Genomic DNA, 17,380 nt, shown 5'->3' with positions numbered 1-17,380 from the left:
GATTTCTCCAAGTCACTTTCAAAAAATTATCTAATCAAATACATCATTTTGCACAGAACAATTTTCCAAATAAAGCTTTCCTGCTGCAAATGTAAAGCCTTTTAACCTTGAGTTCTTTACAATGAGCTTAATAAATGAATATCGGTGTTACAAGGGGTATCCATTTCCTGTTATCTATGACGTAATATGAAATTAAAAAAATCTAGTGCGAAGAAAGAAGCCAGCATCAAAGCTGGGTTCAGAGAGAATTGTTGGAGAGAATGCCTGGCACTTCGGCACATCATGATTAAGATGGCAGTTGATGTTTTCATTTGAGACACACTAGCCTCCTTCCGCAAAGGATGTTGCTGCAGTTTTGAGAGGGGTCATGTTAATAGAAACTAGAAACAGAAACAACACTTGAACTATAAAGGAAATTTAAAGAGCATATACATGGAACATTTGACGGATATCCTAGGTAGTGGATCACAGCCCATGTGGCTGTGCATCCCCAACCAATTTCACCTGAAACTAACATGACTTTTTACTCAACCACAACTCAATCATGAAGGGTCTCTTCAGTTCATGATATTCGCCGACACCACAATAATGATGTACAACAAAAACCCATGGTTCAAATTGGGATGATGGATGACCTATAGAATTGAATATATATCATGCAATATGCTAATCTAAAATCATGTAGCATGTAATCTAAGGCCATCTCAAATATAAGCAGATGAACAAAAGGAAGGTACTCACACTAGGCATCCTCGATTTTCCTTTTTCTTCTTCTCCTTCTGCTTCTGTGGAGGCTTGATAACCACCCTGATCGCAGCATCAAAAACTGCTTTCACATTCTGCAATTGCATCAGAGGGTCATTGACAGCATGATCGACAGACACACTAAAGTAGGGGGCATTGCAAGAGTGTTCAGCAATGAGACTCATTTGAGGAAAATCTGACATAGTGAAAGCATCTAATCTATAGTAATTTTTGGGCGGATTGCACACGCATCACCAAAGATAACTAATAGCACGAAAAGTATCATTCATGAATTCAAGAAATTCTTAAGAACCTAAGAAATCAGGAAACTGGCACCATGCACATAAGAAGTTGTTAGACCAATCTCAAGGTTGACACAACCGACTAGTTTGAGAATGGAAACCCAAGAAACCAACACTGACATCCCGTTGATTCAACAGTCAAACTCTTCTGAACCGAATACACAACTGCTGAGTTGTGGATCTTCTAAATGCTGGCACAGTATCAACTTTCCATTCGTTATTTCACTTCTGTTACATCTTTTGGTACCCGTGCGAATCTGGCAAGATCCAATGGCCCAGCATTTATGAATTGAAGATAGCCGCACTTGCTCATATCAACTTGACAAGTCAATACTAAGATTAGTTGGTTTTATTTGGAAATAACCATGCAACTCCCTCCTCAAAATATGCAGCTTCAAATATACTGAATGATTCACTAGCGTTATGAGAATATAAATACCAGTTGATACATACCTGCTGAGTTTTTGAGCTGCATTCTATATAAAATGAAGCACCAATCTGCTTGCGCAGCTCCTCGCCCTGGTTGTTTAGAAGAACAATCAGTGACACTATCCGTTGTTACATGATACACAAAGCAACTCTTCACTAAAAATTAAACCTGTGCAGTGGTCACAGGTACCAATCCTGGGTGATCAGCCAAATAGTGCTTATCCTCTCGAAGATCTACATATCCATTAGAACAATTCATTAGTTGCAGATAATGCTACATGATGACTACGAGTTCCATGTTACTACAAGATGACTGCCAATACAATCTGCATGCTGCATAGTCGGTTAATTTAATATTTCTTAGCATTACCATTGTTATAGAAAGAATCCTATGAATAGGTTTATACCAACAATCCGTAATAAATAAATAAAAAGATGGTTGTATCAATAACATTCCTGGTTCTTTGCCTTTCAACAAGTTAGGATCTCACTCTTCTCATACTTAAGGTCGGGGTATCAATAGACATGAAATGCACCAAATAATATCACTTTACCTGCTCCCAAAACCACTGACAGCATCTTTTCAATTATCCATTGTGCATATTGATGTCGTGTTTAATACAAAACTTTTTGGGATTCTAAGCTTGACAAAGACTAGGATTTAAGAAACATAATGGAAACATTGAAGTATGAGCATAACTTAACAAGGAAACTACCTATATAACCAGAGAACAAGTTCCACTCTGCATTCAGTTAGCGAAAGTAGAGCAGAATAATTCAGCTTACCTAATTTGGTGCCAGCAAGTACAACTGGGACTCCGGGAGCATAATGCTGGAGTTCAGGGATCCACTGACCAATAAATTGTGTCAGAAATTATAAAAGGTAATACAGCATTTGAATATGAAAAAACAGAAATTTTCAGGTGAATGCACCTTTTTCAGCACGTTCTCATAGCTTGCACGACTAACTAATGAGAAAGCTAAGACAAAGACATCTGCCCCTCTGTAGCTCAATGGCCTTAATCGATTGTAATCCTCTTGCCCTGTGAAATAGATTGAAGAAAGATGTAATACAACAAGCTAGCCAAATTTGGCAACACTATCTTTAGATAAAAGCCAAAATGAAAAATTCTGAAACATTAGGCTCAATCTAAGACATTAAAAATTAAATAAAAAGTAGATAAAAGGAACACATGTATATAATATGAAAAATAAAATTTGGGTACGGAAGTCAAAGATATCATACCTGCGGTGTCCCATAGGCCTAAGTTCACTGTGGTGCCTTCAACCACCACATTAGCGCTGAAGTTATCAAACACAGTGGGTATATAATCCTGATGAACAGCAAAAGCATTAAAATTCAAGGTGTAAAAATTGTAGGAATCGATGATAAGCAGAAGAAATGAGTATTTTGCTTTTCATCTGACAGAGGAACATCATCAAATTACTTGGAAAAGGAAGGAGGAAAAGCAAGCAATTTTCTTAGAGAGAGAGAGAAAGAGACTGCTTTGCTAAAATCTTGAAAACCACAAAAAAAAAAGCTGCAAAACCCAGAAGCATACACGCATAAAACAATGGAAAACGACCTAAAGGGCACAGAAAGAAGTACAAACTGAGAGACACAGATGGATCTTTTGAAAGAAGAAGAAGAAAGAACATACAGTGGGAAATTTGTTGCTGGTGTAGCAAATAAGCATACAGGTCTTCCCCACAGCTCCATCTCCCACCGTCACACACTTGATGAACCTTGAAGCGCTTGACGCCATTGAATTGGCAACCAAAACCAAGAAAGACTCTCAGAGCTCACAACACACATACACAACAAAAGGGTGGTGGTTGTTCAGTTGTTGGGATATACACAAAGTTTATGGCTTTTTGATTCGGCGGGAGAGAGAGAGAAAGAGGGGCTCATCACATGATTCTCACTCATTCACTCTCCCTTATAGCTGGTTCTTTAACTTTTTGCTGTTTATGGTTGCTTTCTTTTTTTCTCTTTCGTTATATAATATACAATAATGCACCAATACGTTTCATATAAGGGTTAATCTCTAATCTTTTTATGAGAAAAATCAAAATTAGCTTTGGTTGTGGGGTCTAACACAAATTTATTTTATCTGTATATATATAATTTTTATAGTCTGGGGAGGCAAATTGTGCAATTACTTGGTATTCTTTATGAATTTTTAGCCTAAACTTGTTCATTATAGTACACTCCAAGAATAATAATAACCCATAAAAAAAAAATTAATATCTCATTTTCTACCCATGAACTTTTTTATTTTTATTTTGAGGGGTATGGTCAGATGAATTAAGAAGTTATGGTGGCATACGCTGTAGCTCAAAAGCTACTTTCAGCTTTTGTCCTATCTCAAATAAAATAACAGCACGCAGGCAGATAAACCAAACATAAATAAATATGGAAAATGCTAGGAAGATCAACTTGGGATACCAACTTGTGTATCAACTCTTTAATAGAGCGTGGGACCCATTGTATTGGTGAGCTCCACCTTTATTAGAGAGTTGGTACACAAGTTGGTCTCCCTTCTTTGTCCAAAAAAAAAAAGTTGATCTCCCTAGCATAACGCAATAAATATTGTGTGCTATTGCAAAATAAGCAACACCCAATTGTTGAAAATTGATATTAAAGGATGTTACATCATCTAAAAACGATGGACTGCAATTAAAATACTTGAAGATGATAACCTTCTACATTAATCAAGCACTTAAAATGGTGAAAATTTTCAGGCTCTTAGCTAAAGCCCCATGGTTTTCTTGAGGTGATTAATTAATATGGGGTCAATTGAGTCAATTTATTTGTCTATGTCACAGTTTCTCTAAAACCCAACATCACTCATCTTACTTATAAGTTATAAGTGGCTTATTGGGACATCAAGATTAAATCTTTATCATAACCTAAATCTTTTTTTTTAAGTACAAGCTATCAGGGCTATCAAGGGAGGAGGGTTTATACAAATATTCATTGGTGTACTGGGTTTCGAACCTCCACCCGTATGGGTGGAGGTGGAAGAGCTCAACTAACTAAACTATACTCCACTAACAATCCATCCACATCTTAATATAAGAGGCAATGAATTTTGGACCATGTGGGATAATTGAATAGCTAAGAAAGCCTGTAGGATTTGCTTGCTTTTCTTTTCTGGACCATGCCAGTACATATTTTGAGGCATGGAATGGAAATAGGGCAATAAAAACACAGCATTGAGTATTGCAGTTACACCACCAGACAGCCACCAAGAATCAGTTGAGACAAAAATCGAGACTTGAAGAGAAGATAGAGTCTTGTTATGCTTGAAAATGAATATGGGGCAAAGAAAGAAGAAAAGAAAAAAGGCTTAGGTGGTCGGCTAGAAAATTATTGAGGATTTCAAAAGGGTTGGTTGGTCGGAGGGTGAAGTAAAGATTGAGCAACATAATAAAAGGGGTCGCCCTCAAAATGGGGTCTAGCCATAATTAACACAGAGAATGACAATTAAGAACAGTTGGGTTAACTGTGCATATGTTTACTGTTTTAACTTTCTGGAGGAAGTAAATTTGGCCAGAGAGAAACCATTTATCTTATAATTCTTGATCTGCTTTGATGCATCATGAGTTTTATTAGCATGTATAGATTGTATACAGTTCAACATTTGACATCATAATGATGTTCAACCACTGTCATTCGTTATTATGATGAGCAAGCATACCAGGTTGTGATTTGATCTGGTCAAGATTTGCTACCCAAGTGTGCTTTGTTAGTTGTCTCCAGTAATTTTCACAGTATTACTTTTACATGGATTTTAACTCTGAGTGCAGGTGAAAAATTACATGGGCTGATTGAGTAATCTCATGGGCTGCAGGGTACATTCCATTGGACAATACGGTCCCATTTTGTGAAGGGGATGGTTCTGCATCTAATACATCAGGCCCAACAAAGAGTATTTTCGTGATGTAGTGGATGCTTTTGCTGCAGTGGTAGGGTTTAGGGTTTATAAAAGCGTTAGGTTGTCTCTTGGTGTTGGAATGTTACCTTGAACATAATGTGCATTCTTTGTCTCGTTTCTTTTAAAAAAAAGTGCATTCTTATGAAATAACGTTAGATTTTAATATGAAATTTGAGTCCTAAATTTAGACGACCTTAGATTCTAAACGTCATATATGAACTTTGAGCCTATAAGCTTCAAAAATTGTATATAACTTGGACCCTGCCCTAAATTTCGAACTCGGCCCTAATCTTCGACTCTCGAAAATCGGATCTAAACATCGAGCCATGAACCCTAGACTCGAACACCAAATGAAAGCCTCACAAAACCATACTCACGTCAAAATTGGACTGCAAACTTGATTTGATTGCATCCAAACAATAGAATTGATTCCAATGTTTACTTTTGTGAAGTTGTAGCATAGAAATATTTTTGAAATTGGTTTTTTGGTGTGAAATAAAGAAGAACAAAGATTTAGAGAAACGCTTAGGAAAGTTGTAGACCGTTTTTTTCCCCATTTTATTTTATGGACTCACTTACCCTCCTCCCTCCAATTCTATTGCTCCCTGCACCGTTTTTTCCCGCATTTTCCTCTCTCTCTCTCTCTCTCTCTCTCTCTCTCTCTCCGTGTAAATCCCACCATTAATACACACGCCTTTCTCAGACACACAAAACGCGCAGAAAGAAAGAAATCCTCTAAATTCAAAATTAAAACCCCCAATGGGCAAACGAGGCCGTAAGCCCAAAACCCCCATCCCTGAAACCCTAGATTCACCAACCACTACCGTCGCTTCCCCGCCACCACCGCCGATAACAACCGCCGCAACGGGATTGGACGACGCCGTCTTCTCCGTCAGCAACGTCGAGATAATCGAGCAGCCTCAAGCCTCTCACCCCCACCAAGAGGGTCGCCGCCGCGGCCGACCCAAGAAGCTCCGCAAGCTCACTGACAATCCCGAGATCATGACCCCTTCCCGAAGAGTCCCTCGGACAGTCGACAATGGCGAGCACAAGGGTTCCTTGGGACCCGCTGTGGCGGTTTCGGATCCCGGCGCGGCTTGGGAGGGCGTTGCGAGGGCGGTGCCGGCCATGGATGCGGTGGTGAAGGTGTTTTGTGTGCACACGGAGCCGAATTTCTCGCTTCCGTGGCAGAGGAAGAGGCAGTATAGCTCTAGCAGTAGTGGGTTTGTGATTGGTGGTAGGAGGGTGCTGACCAATGCACATTCCGTGGAGCATTATACCCAGGTCAAGCTGAAGAAGCGTGGCTCTGATACTAAGTACTTGGCCACTGTTCTCGCTATTGGCACTGAGTGCGACATTGGTATTCAAAGCTTTTCTATTTCTGTTCTTTTTTTTGCTTCTTTCTGATTGTCATTGTTATTACTTTTGAATTTTCACTGGTTCATGATGTTTGGGAATGGGGATGGTTTCTGCTTGAGGACGTGTTCAATTTCATTTGGGTATGGTGTTAGTTCTGTGTTGTTATTACGTAGCGAAACTTGTGTCGTGAGGATGCAGGAAGTGATTTGTTTCCAGAAGGCAAGGAGAATTTCCAGGTCCACCATAGGAAGAATTATAGAGTAGAACGGATAGATGTACTGGATATAAACAAGCTGAAAATAACTTACATTGTAAATGAAGGCATAGGGGTGGGAAACTAATGCAACGGATGAATTTCTCTAGTCATATGTAAATGTGGTGGAAGGTGTGGATTGATCTCAACATGGGTGGAGATGAAGGGATTGTTAGTGAATGTCATGCACATTGTGCATCAAATCCCATTAGTGGGATGAAAGACATTATGTAAAGCAAATGTTGATAACTACTTGAACCTATTTGGATTTTGTATAATTGAATATTTGTTACATGCAAGTGTTGTTTATGTGATCTTGCAGCCATGCTTACTGTTGATGACGACGAGTTTTGGGATGGAGTGTCGCCAGTGGAATTTGGGGATTTGCCTGCGCTTCAAGATTCTGTGACTGTTGTGGGTTACCCGATTGGGGGAGACACAATTTCAGTGACAAGTGGTGTTGTTTCACGAATAGAGATTCTATCCTATGTTCATGGGTCAACGGAACTTCTAGGTTTGCAGGTTATAAGAATGTAATTCTAGCATTTTTGTTGGACATCTTGCTTAGCAGTTGAAACTTTGTCCTAATGTCCTATTTCTTACTCGTTGCCCTTTTCCAGATAGATGCTGCCATAAACTCTGGAAACTCAGGTGGGCCTGCTTTTAATGATAGGGGAAATTGTGTGGGTATTGCATTTCAGTCCCTTAAACATGAAGATGCAGAAAATATTGGTTATGTCATACCTACACCAGTCATTATGCACTTTATCCAAGATTATGAGAAGAATGGAGCATATACGGGTAAATTTGTTACATTTCAATGTCTTTTAAGCATTGCAGTTATATAAATTGTCATTGACATAGGCTGTCTTTCTATGTAATGTAGTTACAAACCTATGCGGGTAACAGTCAGTGGCAGCCTGGCGGTACTTAGTATTATCAGTTTTGCACGTACTTTTCATCTTATGATTGTCTATAATGTGCCAGGATTTCCTATTCTCGGGGTTGAGTGGCAGAAAATGGAAAATCCTGACTTGCGTATGTCAATGGGCATGAAACCTGATCAGAAGGGTGTTCGCATTAGAAGAATTGATCCCACTGCTCCAGAATCTCAGGTTCTGAAGCCATCTGATATTATTCTCAGCTTTGATGGAGTTAATATTGCCAACGATGGAACAGGCATGTGTTCTTATGTTCCTGCTACATACATAGATATGCATTATGGGTATATGCTTATGACATACATCTGTAATTTGTTTAGCAAGTGAAGAAATTGCATACATTTAAAGAATTTATCCTTATTCTTGCTTTTATTTGCTTTTCATGACGCTTCTGCTAATTGTTATAACAGTGTTGCTAAGTGGTGAATTATATATATTGTGTGCAACATGTCTTACCTTTCTATTTTCTCTCTTATCGTACTCTATGTGACTTGGCATTTTTTTTCCATGATGAGTTTCAGTTCCTTTTCGGCATGGAGAGCGCATAGGTTTTAGTTACCTCATCTCCCAGAAATATACTGGAGACAATTCAGTGGTTAAAGTTCTGCGTAATTCTGAGATTCTCAGTTTTGACATCAAACTTGCATCCCACAAAAGGCTAATTCCAGCACACAACAAGGGCAGACCCCCGTCATATTATATTATTGCAGGATTTGTTTTTACAGCTGTGTCTGTTCCCTATCTTCGATCTGAGGTTAGTAGTTCAACTTTAATTCCCTCTGCTCGATAATTTTCTGTGTTTTCATGAACAGTGATCTTAAACCTGTTTCTGTCATCTGCTTATGGGAAGCTGAGGAGTGAGAGATTGATTAATTATTACTCAACTGTTGTGTTGCTTATTACAGTGTCTATATGTGTGTGTGTGTAAAAGTAAATACTGAAATCATCTGACGCAATGAGTTAAGATATTGGGGTAGGGTTGTGTACTACTAGACCCAAATTTAAAATGACCCGATGAGTAACATGGCTTGATTGCCCTCATTAGGCAATACTACCTTTGCTATATTTGTTTTTTACCACAGTTTCTAGTATCTTTAAAGTTATGATGATACTGTTAGGTAGTGATTAGGTTACATCTGAAATTAAGATCAAATGGTGTGTACTATCTCAATCCAACTCTTTCTGCTCGTATTTCAGTATGGAAAGGATTATGAATTTGAAGCTCCTGTCAAGCTTTTGGACAAAATGCTGCATTCATTGCCACAATCACCGGATGAGCAGCTTGTCGTTGTGTCTCAGGTTCTCTCACTCACTCTCTCTCTCTCTCTCTGTTATTTCTTTCCTGGAAGGGCTGCGTTGACCCTGTGCTGACTTTTTCACGTCAATTTGGGATGTTTCTTTCAGGTTCTTGTGGCTGATATCAACATCGGTTATGAAGAAATAGTTAACACTCAGGTCGGGGATTGCACTCTGCTGGCTTTTACTTTATTTTGGATGTTAGTAGCTGAATTACTTCAAATAACATGCTGTTGGACGACTTACTCTTTATATGTGTGTAGGTTCTTGCTTTAAATGGTAAGCCAGTGAAGAATCTGAAGAACTTGGCCAGCATGGTAGAGGAATGTGAGGATGAATTTTTGAAATTTGATTTAGAATACCAACAGGTTTATCATCTCTCTCTCTCTCTCTCTCTCTCTCTCTCTCTCACACACACACACACACACACACACACACACACCCCAACCCCCTCCTTTGTGCATGTGTGCTTTCTGTCTGTATCATATCCTAATTTGTGGTATTTATGCAGATGGTGGTCCTCCGAACAAATACTGCTAAAGCAGCAACTCTAGACATTCTTGCTACACATTGCATACCCTCGGCAATGTCTGACGATCTGAAGACTTGAGGTTGGACTGGACGCAGGTGCATTACGTATTCAATTTTGTAGCCCGCCTTCTGCAGTGTCTCAAATAGAAATTGTAAGACTCTGGAGGGTTCTAGCTATGTTTTCATAGTTTATATATTTGTTTCCTGTGAAGGCGTCAGGAGTAGTTGTAGACCTTCTCAGAAAAATTCGGTAGTTTTTCAGGTGCCTCATTGAGGATTGTTGATTTCTCTCTTCTTTCGAGGGATGGATGTAAGCATGAAAATATTAAATTAAGCTACCATGATCCTCAAATTTTGTTTCTTTATACAAGTTTTCTGAACGTTGAAAGGAAACCCAATTGGTCTTTATGAAGGGAACCTCTCAGTCTAGAATAGCACCTTATTCTTTAGCATCGGAGAGATTCATAAGATTTCCTGAGTATATCTAAGGATAATCCAAGCATAGAAACTTGGCTTAATTAGAACAATATAACATTTTTCTACAACTTACACAAGTGTGGAATGCATTTTGTTTCATTTTCATACATGTTGTGTGTAGGCCTCCAAGAGAGGCGTCCTCTGTGATGATGACTGCAGCCTATCAACAACCTCATGCGTTTCACCCTGTTCCTTTTCGTCTCTCTTTTGGTCCAAACTTTTTTCCTCCTTTGATTGCGCCCATATTACTCCATAGAAACCCACTACAATTACCACTGCTCCAATAACACTGCCGCCCAAAATTAAACAAAAATACTGTTATCATATTTATATATAGGGAGCTGATTTTCCCACTCTCATTTCTCTACTTACACTCCCTTTTGTTTTTGAATACTTTTTAATTCTTTTTCCCTCTTTCCAATTCTACCCTTAACCTACTTTAAGGTTTTGATAACTGAAATTAAGAAAAGTTAACCTCAAATAAAACATAAAACAAAAATAAATTTTGGAAATGGATAGAAATGTAAGTATCTTCACCAAATTCTTTGTTTTTTTAAAACTAAGTATGTGAATACTATTTATCTTTGTTGTAGTTAATAGATAATAAATTTTTTGGGCTAACATGTTTATAAGTAGATGAACCGTGTTTATAAGTAGATAATAAATTTTTATTCTTTCATAATATTAGTAAGTGATTGTATATGTCTTCTTGTTAAAGGGAATTGTAGTGTAAGGGTAGAATATGAAAGAGAAAGAACAAAAAATAACAAAATTGATTAAAAAGTATTAAAAAGCAAAAGGGAGTGTAAGTGGAGAAAGGGGAGTGAGAAAATCATCTCCCTATATATATATATATATATATATATATTATTAAATGAAAATATAGTTGTACTGAGGCTTCTTCCTAATCCTTCTTTTATCATATTTGTATTTTTATTATGGTAAAAGTCTTCTCTAAACCCATGTTGTATTATTCTTTCTATGAATTCTGAACAACCATTCAGATCTGACTGGCAGATGCACATTTTCATTATATTTCACCTGCCCAATGTAAAGAGTGCCAAACTTGAACTACCATCTTTCTAGTTTTTTTTACATGTCAATTTTTTCAAACCAATCACGCAAGTTACGCATTTGTTTTCCCATTATCATATTTTATTTAGTACATACCTAAATCTAATCCATGTTTTACATGGGATTTAATAGATTATTCTTTGCGTGATGGATTAGAAAATTATGAAAGCAAAGTCCCATCAGACTAACATGCCCTTTATAATATGTTAAGTAATTTTCTTAATAAATGAGAGTTTTAAAGGAGTATTTCTCTTTTGTTTCTGTAATTTAACTTGCCTAACTAATTTGGACCCAAAGCACGCTAGCGGATTATAGGTTGGTTGAGCTCTTTCCCCCCCACCTATATGGGCAGAGGTTCAAAACCCCCCAGACACCCAATGAATATTTGTGTAAATCCCCATTCCCAATAGCTTGTACTTAAAAATAAATAAACTTGGACCCTAAGCACAATAAGATGATAATGCCAGTAAAGAGAGGGGTTGTCACCTTCCAATATGGAGTGTGTCACCAAGGAAGATGGCACCCATTAAGGCAGCAATAGCAATCCCCAAAGGCTTGAACGTGGCCACAAATACTGGTCCTTTCTTTTGTATGCACCATGTTAGAGTAGAGAATGTTATTACACTTCCAAAAATAGCCTGTGCAGAAATAAACCAATGATGTAAATTAGAAGCTCTTTCAAAATAAATAAGCATGAACACTTATCAGAGGAAAAAGATAGATTTAAAACTTTGTCCTATGTGCTTACTGAATACAAGATTGAGATGAGCTCCATGTCAAGTCTCAGTGCCCAGGCATTTGGATTCTTTTCTACAATCAAAGTAAGTATTGCAGATTGAATGGTCCCAAAGAAGCAATAGAAGGAAACTACTGTCATCTCTGATGGGTAGCCTTTGAGAATTGCTGCCTTCAGATATAACATTAACTTAAGATCAGCTCCATTTTCAACAAAAAGTTCTGAATTGAAAAAGAAGAGTTTCACATCAATTTCAAGTGACCTGTTATATTGAATATTATTACCTGAGCAGTATTCCATATGGCAAGAGATAAGCTAGCTGTTGTAAGAAAAAGGCCTCCAATGACCCAATTATTCATTGATGTCAACATAGTAGGGTTTGGTGGTGAAGAGTCTATGGCAGTTTGGCTTGGCAAGAACCCAATTGCAGGACCCTTGTAAAGAGTGACTATCAATGCTCCTGAGATAGATACCAGGGTGCCCATGATTTTGATCTGGCTTCTTGAGTTTCTCAAATCGAACTTTTCCATTCTATAAGCAAACACAAAATCTTAAGTTCCTTCCATTACCAAAATGTCTTTCCTTACTCCCTTAAACTCCCATTAAATTCCAAAATCAATTTCTTACTTGGCCTAAAGATCCATCATCCATCTTATTATTTTAGATGCAACAGAATTTAAAAGTTATTAGCTTTATTTATTGTGCCTCATACCCTTCAATGATTGAAGGCCAGGCAATTTTCTGTCTCTTTGTTTCTTTATCTGGTGCAGGGAAAAAGGACCAACCTGAAGATAACAGCAAGAAAGAAGGTGAAAGCTGGGACCAAGTTGCTCAAGGCAGAAGCAAGAGTAGGAGAGCTGTAGCTTACTCCAGTGAATACACAATTCTGCATAACAGTTATCCTGCAAAAAAACTGAGTGAAACTAACAAAAAGAAGAAAAAAAAAGCCAGAAAACCAACATCTCTAATGGTCCAAAGTGAAGGTCTTGAGATCAAATTACGCACCCAGCAAGGCTGAGAAGGAAGAATTTACATAGAACAGAAAAGGTAAGTGGTGGTCTCTTGTTTCTGCAAATAAGAAGAAAACAGAACACTTTACATTTTTGTTGGACATAAAAGATTGAAGAGATGAATAGGAAGATGATGAGTTGAAGGGAAAACCTGTGGATGATGAAAGAAGAGGGGAGGAGGATGAGAGTGGCAAGAGCATTTGAGTAGACAACAAAGACAAAGTGGCTCATTCCTCTGGACATGGCTGCTTTACTCAGTGTGGTCAACCCCACATCCATAATCTCCACCATCACCATGGCTGCAAAGGGCACCAATTCCACCAAACTAGACTTCACCTCCATCTCTCTCTCTCTCTCTCTCTCTCCACAGAAATGGCAAGTCCCAGTGTGAGTAGCTGAAATGTGAAAATCATTGGTTCTTTAAAGACAAATAGAATTATTAGGCCCTAGTCGGGCCTTGGCTTTAATTAGGCCCAAATAGGTAGCAGTTGAGCTAAAACGGGCTCCTTTAACTCCAATGGCCCGCGAAACCAACCCCACATTCACCGCTATCAATCCGCATCTACTATTGTCTTTTCTTCGATTTTCAGAGTCTCAAATTTTCTTCTAATTTCCAATTTGGGGCTCTCGACCCCAAATTCATTCTGGTTCTAAATCAATTTTTCTCCTTCTCACGTTTTATATATATGGAGAAGGTTGAGCCCACTTTAGAAGCATTCAATGAGGAGAAGAGACGGGTCAAGAACCCTTGGGGAGTAAACTTTGTAACCATATTTGTATCATTCAGAAGGCAGCTGGCGCACTTAAATTCAAAGGCAGCTTTGTAGTGGCAATATGAAGACCTCTAAATAAATGAGCCATTACAGTACAGGGGGTCCAAGAACGATATCATCGTAATTATGCACAGCCTCTGCTAATGGCTTGTATTCAAAACTCAGGGCAGAAGACTTGTTGAGAGAGCATAGCAGGAACATGAGATGTGGTTTTTAATTAGCGATTGAGCTAAAACGGGCTCCGGTTTAATTCCAATGGCCCGCGAAACCTTTACTATTATTTGCTATAATTTGTTTTCTGTGATTAATTTTTGCTCTTTTTTTTTTTTACATGGAAAACAAAGTTTTTAACAATTTTAGTTGGTAATTGTTAATTGATTAAATTATTTAGGCACCACATATTTAATTTCAGACCACCTCAGGTCTTGCTTGCCACGTAATGACATTATCGTTTCAAACACGTGCGTCCGAGCATGTGGACATTCACCCTCTACCCATAGTTTCTTCATTTTTTTGTTCTCCAATTGAATTTCTCGATTTCCCATCTTCCTTTTCTGTTTGGTTCCCGCGAATCTCCAATCAGACAAGACAAAGGGTCGACCCGTTAATTGAGTTGCGCTGGTAAGATTCCCAGTTGTCCTCCTCTCTATTTTTCTTTACTAGTAATCTGAATGAGCAATTTAAATTTTTTTTTTTTCTTTGTTTATGGTTGTCTGGGTAGGCCATAGACCTTCATACGATTGCAGCTTCTATTTAAATGTTAAACTTTGCTGCACTTATACATTGATTGCCAAAATCTCAGTGTCGGTTTCATGGAAACTTTTTGCATTTTTTTAAAATTTAAAATTTAAAATTTTAATTTTGGTTTGGGAGGGGTTGAATTGCTATAACCTCAAACTGGGCATGTCTAGGAAATGGTTAAGAAGGAAAGAATAAAGATTGGAATGTTCTAGTGCGTTTGGTATTGAACTCACTATTGCTCGAACTCGAAGTTTTATTTTTCTTGAGGGGTCATGCTGTGGAGTAAACAGTGGCATTGCATTTTTCTGATCATATCCATATTGTGATGATGAATCATGGCAAATTTAATTGCTGTTGTGGAGTTTAAGATTGTCCTGTAAGTGCGATGATTTGATTTTTTTTTTCTATGTCTGTAAAATCAAGCGGCATTTCTAGTTTTGTTATCCATTGTCAAGTATGCTTGCATATACAAACTTTTCGATGATAAATTTGTAGCTTGGAAATTTACTATATTGGATTGCGGTGTGAAAAACTCTAGGCTTCTCGATTATGGTGAATGATGAATGTTAAACGTCAGTGTTAGAGGCTTAGGAACTGACTTGTTGTCCAACCATACAAGTTGAACTAGTCATTTTGATTGTAGCGTGTTATGTAACAACTTTAAGCGGAGGCATGTACCATTTTAAGGAGAGGCCTTAGTTTGTACTTGGTGGAGAGGCATCTGATGCGCAATGCATTTAGATTCTGTAATATGATGTCATAGTCGTATAATGCTAATATGCTATTAGGATATATAACAAAAGATTTGTTTATTTAATACTTCAGGAAAGCAGTGTTTGAAGGCTTTCAACTTTGTGTATTGACAAGCTTCATTTGTCAGCAGGAAAAGGTTGAGCCACCGACCCGCATCTACTATTTCATTTTCTTCAACTTTCTCAGTCTCAAATTTTCTTCTAGTTTCCAATTTAGGGCTCTTGACCCCAAATTCATTCTGGTTCTGAGCCATTTTCTCTGCTCTCACATTTGGTAGATATGGAGAAGGTTGAGCCCACTTTAGAAGTATTCTATGAGGAGAAGAAGCGGGTCAAGAACCCTTGGGTACCAGTTGGTAATTCCCATTTCGATTCCTTTACTTTTATTTGCTAGAATTTGTTTTCTGTGATTCATTTTTATCAATCCTTTAAAGTTTATGTATATGTGTGATTGTAAAGTTTGGTGCTTGATGAGTTTTATCGATGTATTGTTTGATTTTTTGGTGGATCTGGGATATATAAAACTAATAATTGGGATTCTTAATTAACTGCATTTAGTTGAGAGAATTTCTAGTTAAAGTAACTTAATTAGTGAAATGAGAAAATTCTCAATAGTTAAGAGAACTTATAGTTTAACTCTTGTTCAATTTTTAGAAGTCTATGCCCCAGCTCAGAGGCTAGTAGAAAATGTAGCTCTTTCTTATCCGTGTTAGGTTGGTGGAGGTTAAAGTATGAGCTGGTTTAGTGTGCTTATTGATTTGTTGGCCATTTAGGTAAAAAGAAGACAATGTTTTGTTTCAAATCTAAACTTCTCATAAATTCTTTGTCCCCTATATCTTGTATACGGATTTGGAAAAGTTTCAAGTGTTTTGTCCTAGTAACCAGCAGTAGCTACGTATTTATTTGAAAAAGAAGGCTTATTGAGTATATATTACAGTGTTGCAGGGGAGACCATGTCTCTTAGCAAGATGCAAGAAAGTTTTGTTATTTTGATATGATACCGGTTCCTTTGTTGTTAGGGTCCTGACCTGCAGAAGGTTAGCTGTGAGACTCATGTTTTTAGTGTAATCAGTTGATGTTGGTACCTTTTTGGCGCCTAACTTGATGTTTAATCAGGTGTAGACTATTGTTCTTTGTTGTCTTAGTGTGCTAAGTTGAAATGCTATCGAGATGGTGAGATTGAAGTCACTTAGGTCCTAGAAAATTATGGTAGTAGAGATAACAACTGGAGATGCGTGTATGGTGGATTTCATGGTGTGGGAAAGGAATGAGGAGGATGAGTTATGCAAAGTGTATGCTTTAGGGATCCTCTTTCTGTTTCCTTTGAACTTGCTAAAAAATGTTTTTTTGTGTGTATCCATAAGTGGTAAATGTTTAACTTCGAAGTTTGAGGATTGAGAATTGAATGATGTCAAATAGATCTGCTTTCTGCTTTCTGCTCTTTCAAAATCACTCTTGCAGATTATTTTCCTACTCCAAAGCTGTGATTTGGGTTGGTTTTATGCGTTAAGATGGCTAAGCTAGCATTCTGATGATCTTGTGCTTCTTTGTTTTTGACCTTTATGTGATCCATTTCAGTTAACCAATAGAATTAAACTTTTCAGGGGCGTTGTTGACTGCTGGCGTGCTCACGGCCGGCTTGATCAGTTTCAGGCAAGGCAATTCTCAGCTGGGGCAGAAGCTAATGAGAGCTCGTGTGGTTGCCCAAGGTGGCACAGTGGCGCTTATGGTTGGCTCCGCATACTACTACGGGGAGAATCCGTGGAAAAAATAAAGTTAAACTATTTATGCCTTATATGTTATCATTTCCCTTCATTCTTACAATTACATTTTGTTGCTTCATGCATGTTGAAGCAAAATTAGGCAGTAGAACCAATTATATGTCTCTGATAAGTGAGTTTCATAGCTTGCGCTAAATAAATAAACTCTAATATTGGAGGGTTACCAAAACAAAACCATTTCAAATCATGAAGGTTCTTATGACAATTTGGTTGGTACGGATTTTGAGGGTTTACCAAAAA

At 37.8% G+C, this 17,380-nt stretch overlaps 4 protein-coding genes across 4 annotated transcripts; 2 read left to right on the top strand and 2 right to left on the bottom strand.

Moving 5' to 3' along the window:
• Positions 1 to 61: 61 nt before the first annotated feature.
• Positions 62 to 3,455, bottom strand: LOC110766890 (rac-like GTP-binding protein 3). Its single transcript, XM_021970294.2, has 8 exons — positions 3,137 to 3,455; positions 2,722 to 2,809; positions 2,409 to 2,518; positions 2,262 to 2,325; positions 1,645 to 1,709; positions 1,500 to 1,565; positions 742 to 839; positions 62 to 347 (listed from the first exon to the last, which is right to left on the bottom strand). The coding sequence occupies exons 1-8, from the start codon at positions 3,239 to 3,241 to the stop codon at positions 308 to 310; spliced, it is 636 nt and encodes a 211-aa protein (XP_021825986.1). The 5' UTR covers positions 3,242 to 3,455; the 3' UTR covers positions 62 to 307.
• A 2,520-nt stretch (positions 3,456 to 5,975) lies between these two features.
• Positions 5,976 to 10,208, top strand: LOC110766886 (protease Do-like 9). The gene is made up of 9 exons (XM_088253157.1): positions 5,976 to 6,776; positions 7,351 to 7,550; positions 7,649 to 7,829; positions 8,016 to 8,207; positions 8,491 to 8,723; positions 9,167 to 9,268; positions 9,374 to 9,424; positions 9,529 to 9,633; positions 9,777 to 10,208. The coding sequence occupies exons 1-9, from the start codon at positions 6,176 to 6,178 to the stop codon at positions 9,873 to 9,875; spliced, it is 1,764 nt and encodes a 587-aa protein (XP_088109283.1). The 5' UTR covers positions 5,976 to 6,175; the 3' UTR covers positions 9,876 to 10,208.
• Positions 10,209 to 10,277: 69 nt separating this feature from the next.
• LOC110766887 (WAT1-related protein At5g40240) lies at positions 10,278 to 13,771 on the bottom strand. The gene is made up of 7 exons (XM_021970291.2): positions 13,245 to 13,771; positions 13,089 to 13,151; positions 12,869 to 12,985; positions 12,368 to 12,614; positions 12,096 to 12,254; positions 11,834 to 11,985; positions 10,278 to 10,562 (listed from the first exon to the last, which is right to left on the bottom strand). Exons 1-7 carry the CDS (start codon positions 13,433 to 13,435, stop codon positions 10,376 to 10,378), a joined length of 1,116 nt encoding a protein of 371 aa, XP_021825983.2. The 5' UTR covers positions 13,436 to 13,771; the 3' UTR covers positions 10,278 to 10,375.
• Positions 13,772 to 14,315: 544 nt separating this feature from the next.
• On the top strand, positions 14,316 to 17,314 carry LOC110766895 (RING-H2 finger protein ATL48-like). The gene is made up of 4 exons (XM_088253160.1): positions 14,316 to 14,487; positions 15,433 to 15,496; positions 15,638 to 15,715; positions 16,964 to 17,314. The coding sequence occupies exons 3-4, from the start codon at positions 15,640 to 15,642 to the stop codon at positions 17,131 to 17,133; spliced, it is 246 nt and encodes an 81-aa protein (XP_088109286.1). The 5' UTR covers positions 14,316 to 14,487; positions 15,433 to 15,496; positions 15,638 to 15,639; the 3' UTR covers positions 17,134 to 17,314.
• The last annotated feature ends 66 nt before the right edge of the window (positions 17,315 to 17,380 follow it).

Source organism: Prunus avium, chromosome 5 (assembly GCF_965620075.1).
Source record: "Prunus avium chromosome 5, drPruAviu1.hap1.1, whole genome shotgun sequence".
In the NCBI taxonomy this organism is placed as follows: Eukaryota; Viridiplantae; Streptophyta; class Magnoliopsida; order Rosales; family Rosaceae; genus Prunus; species Prunus avium.
Note: the sequence above shows the minus strand (reverse complement) of the source record. Positions and strands in the feature narration are given on the sequence as shown.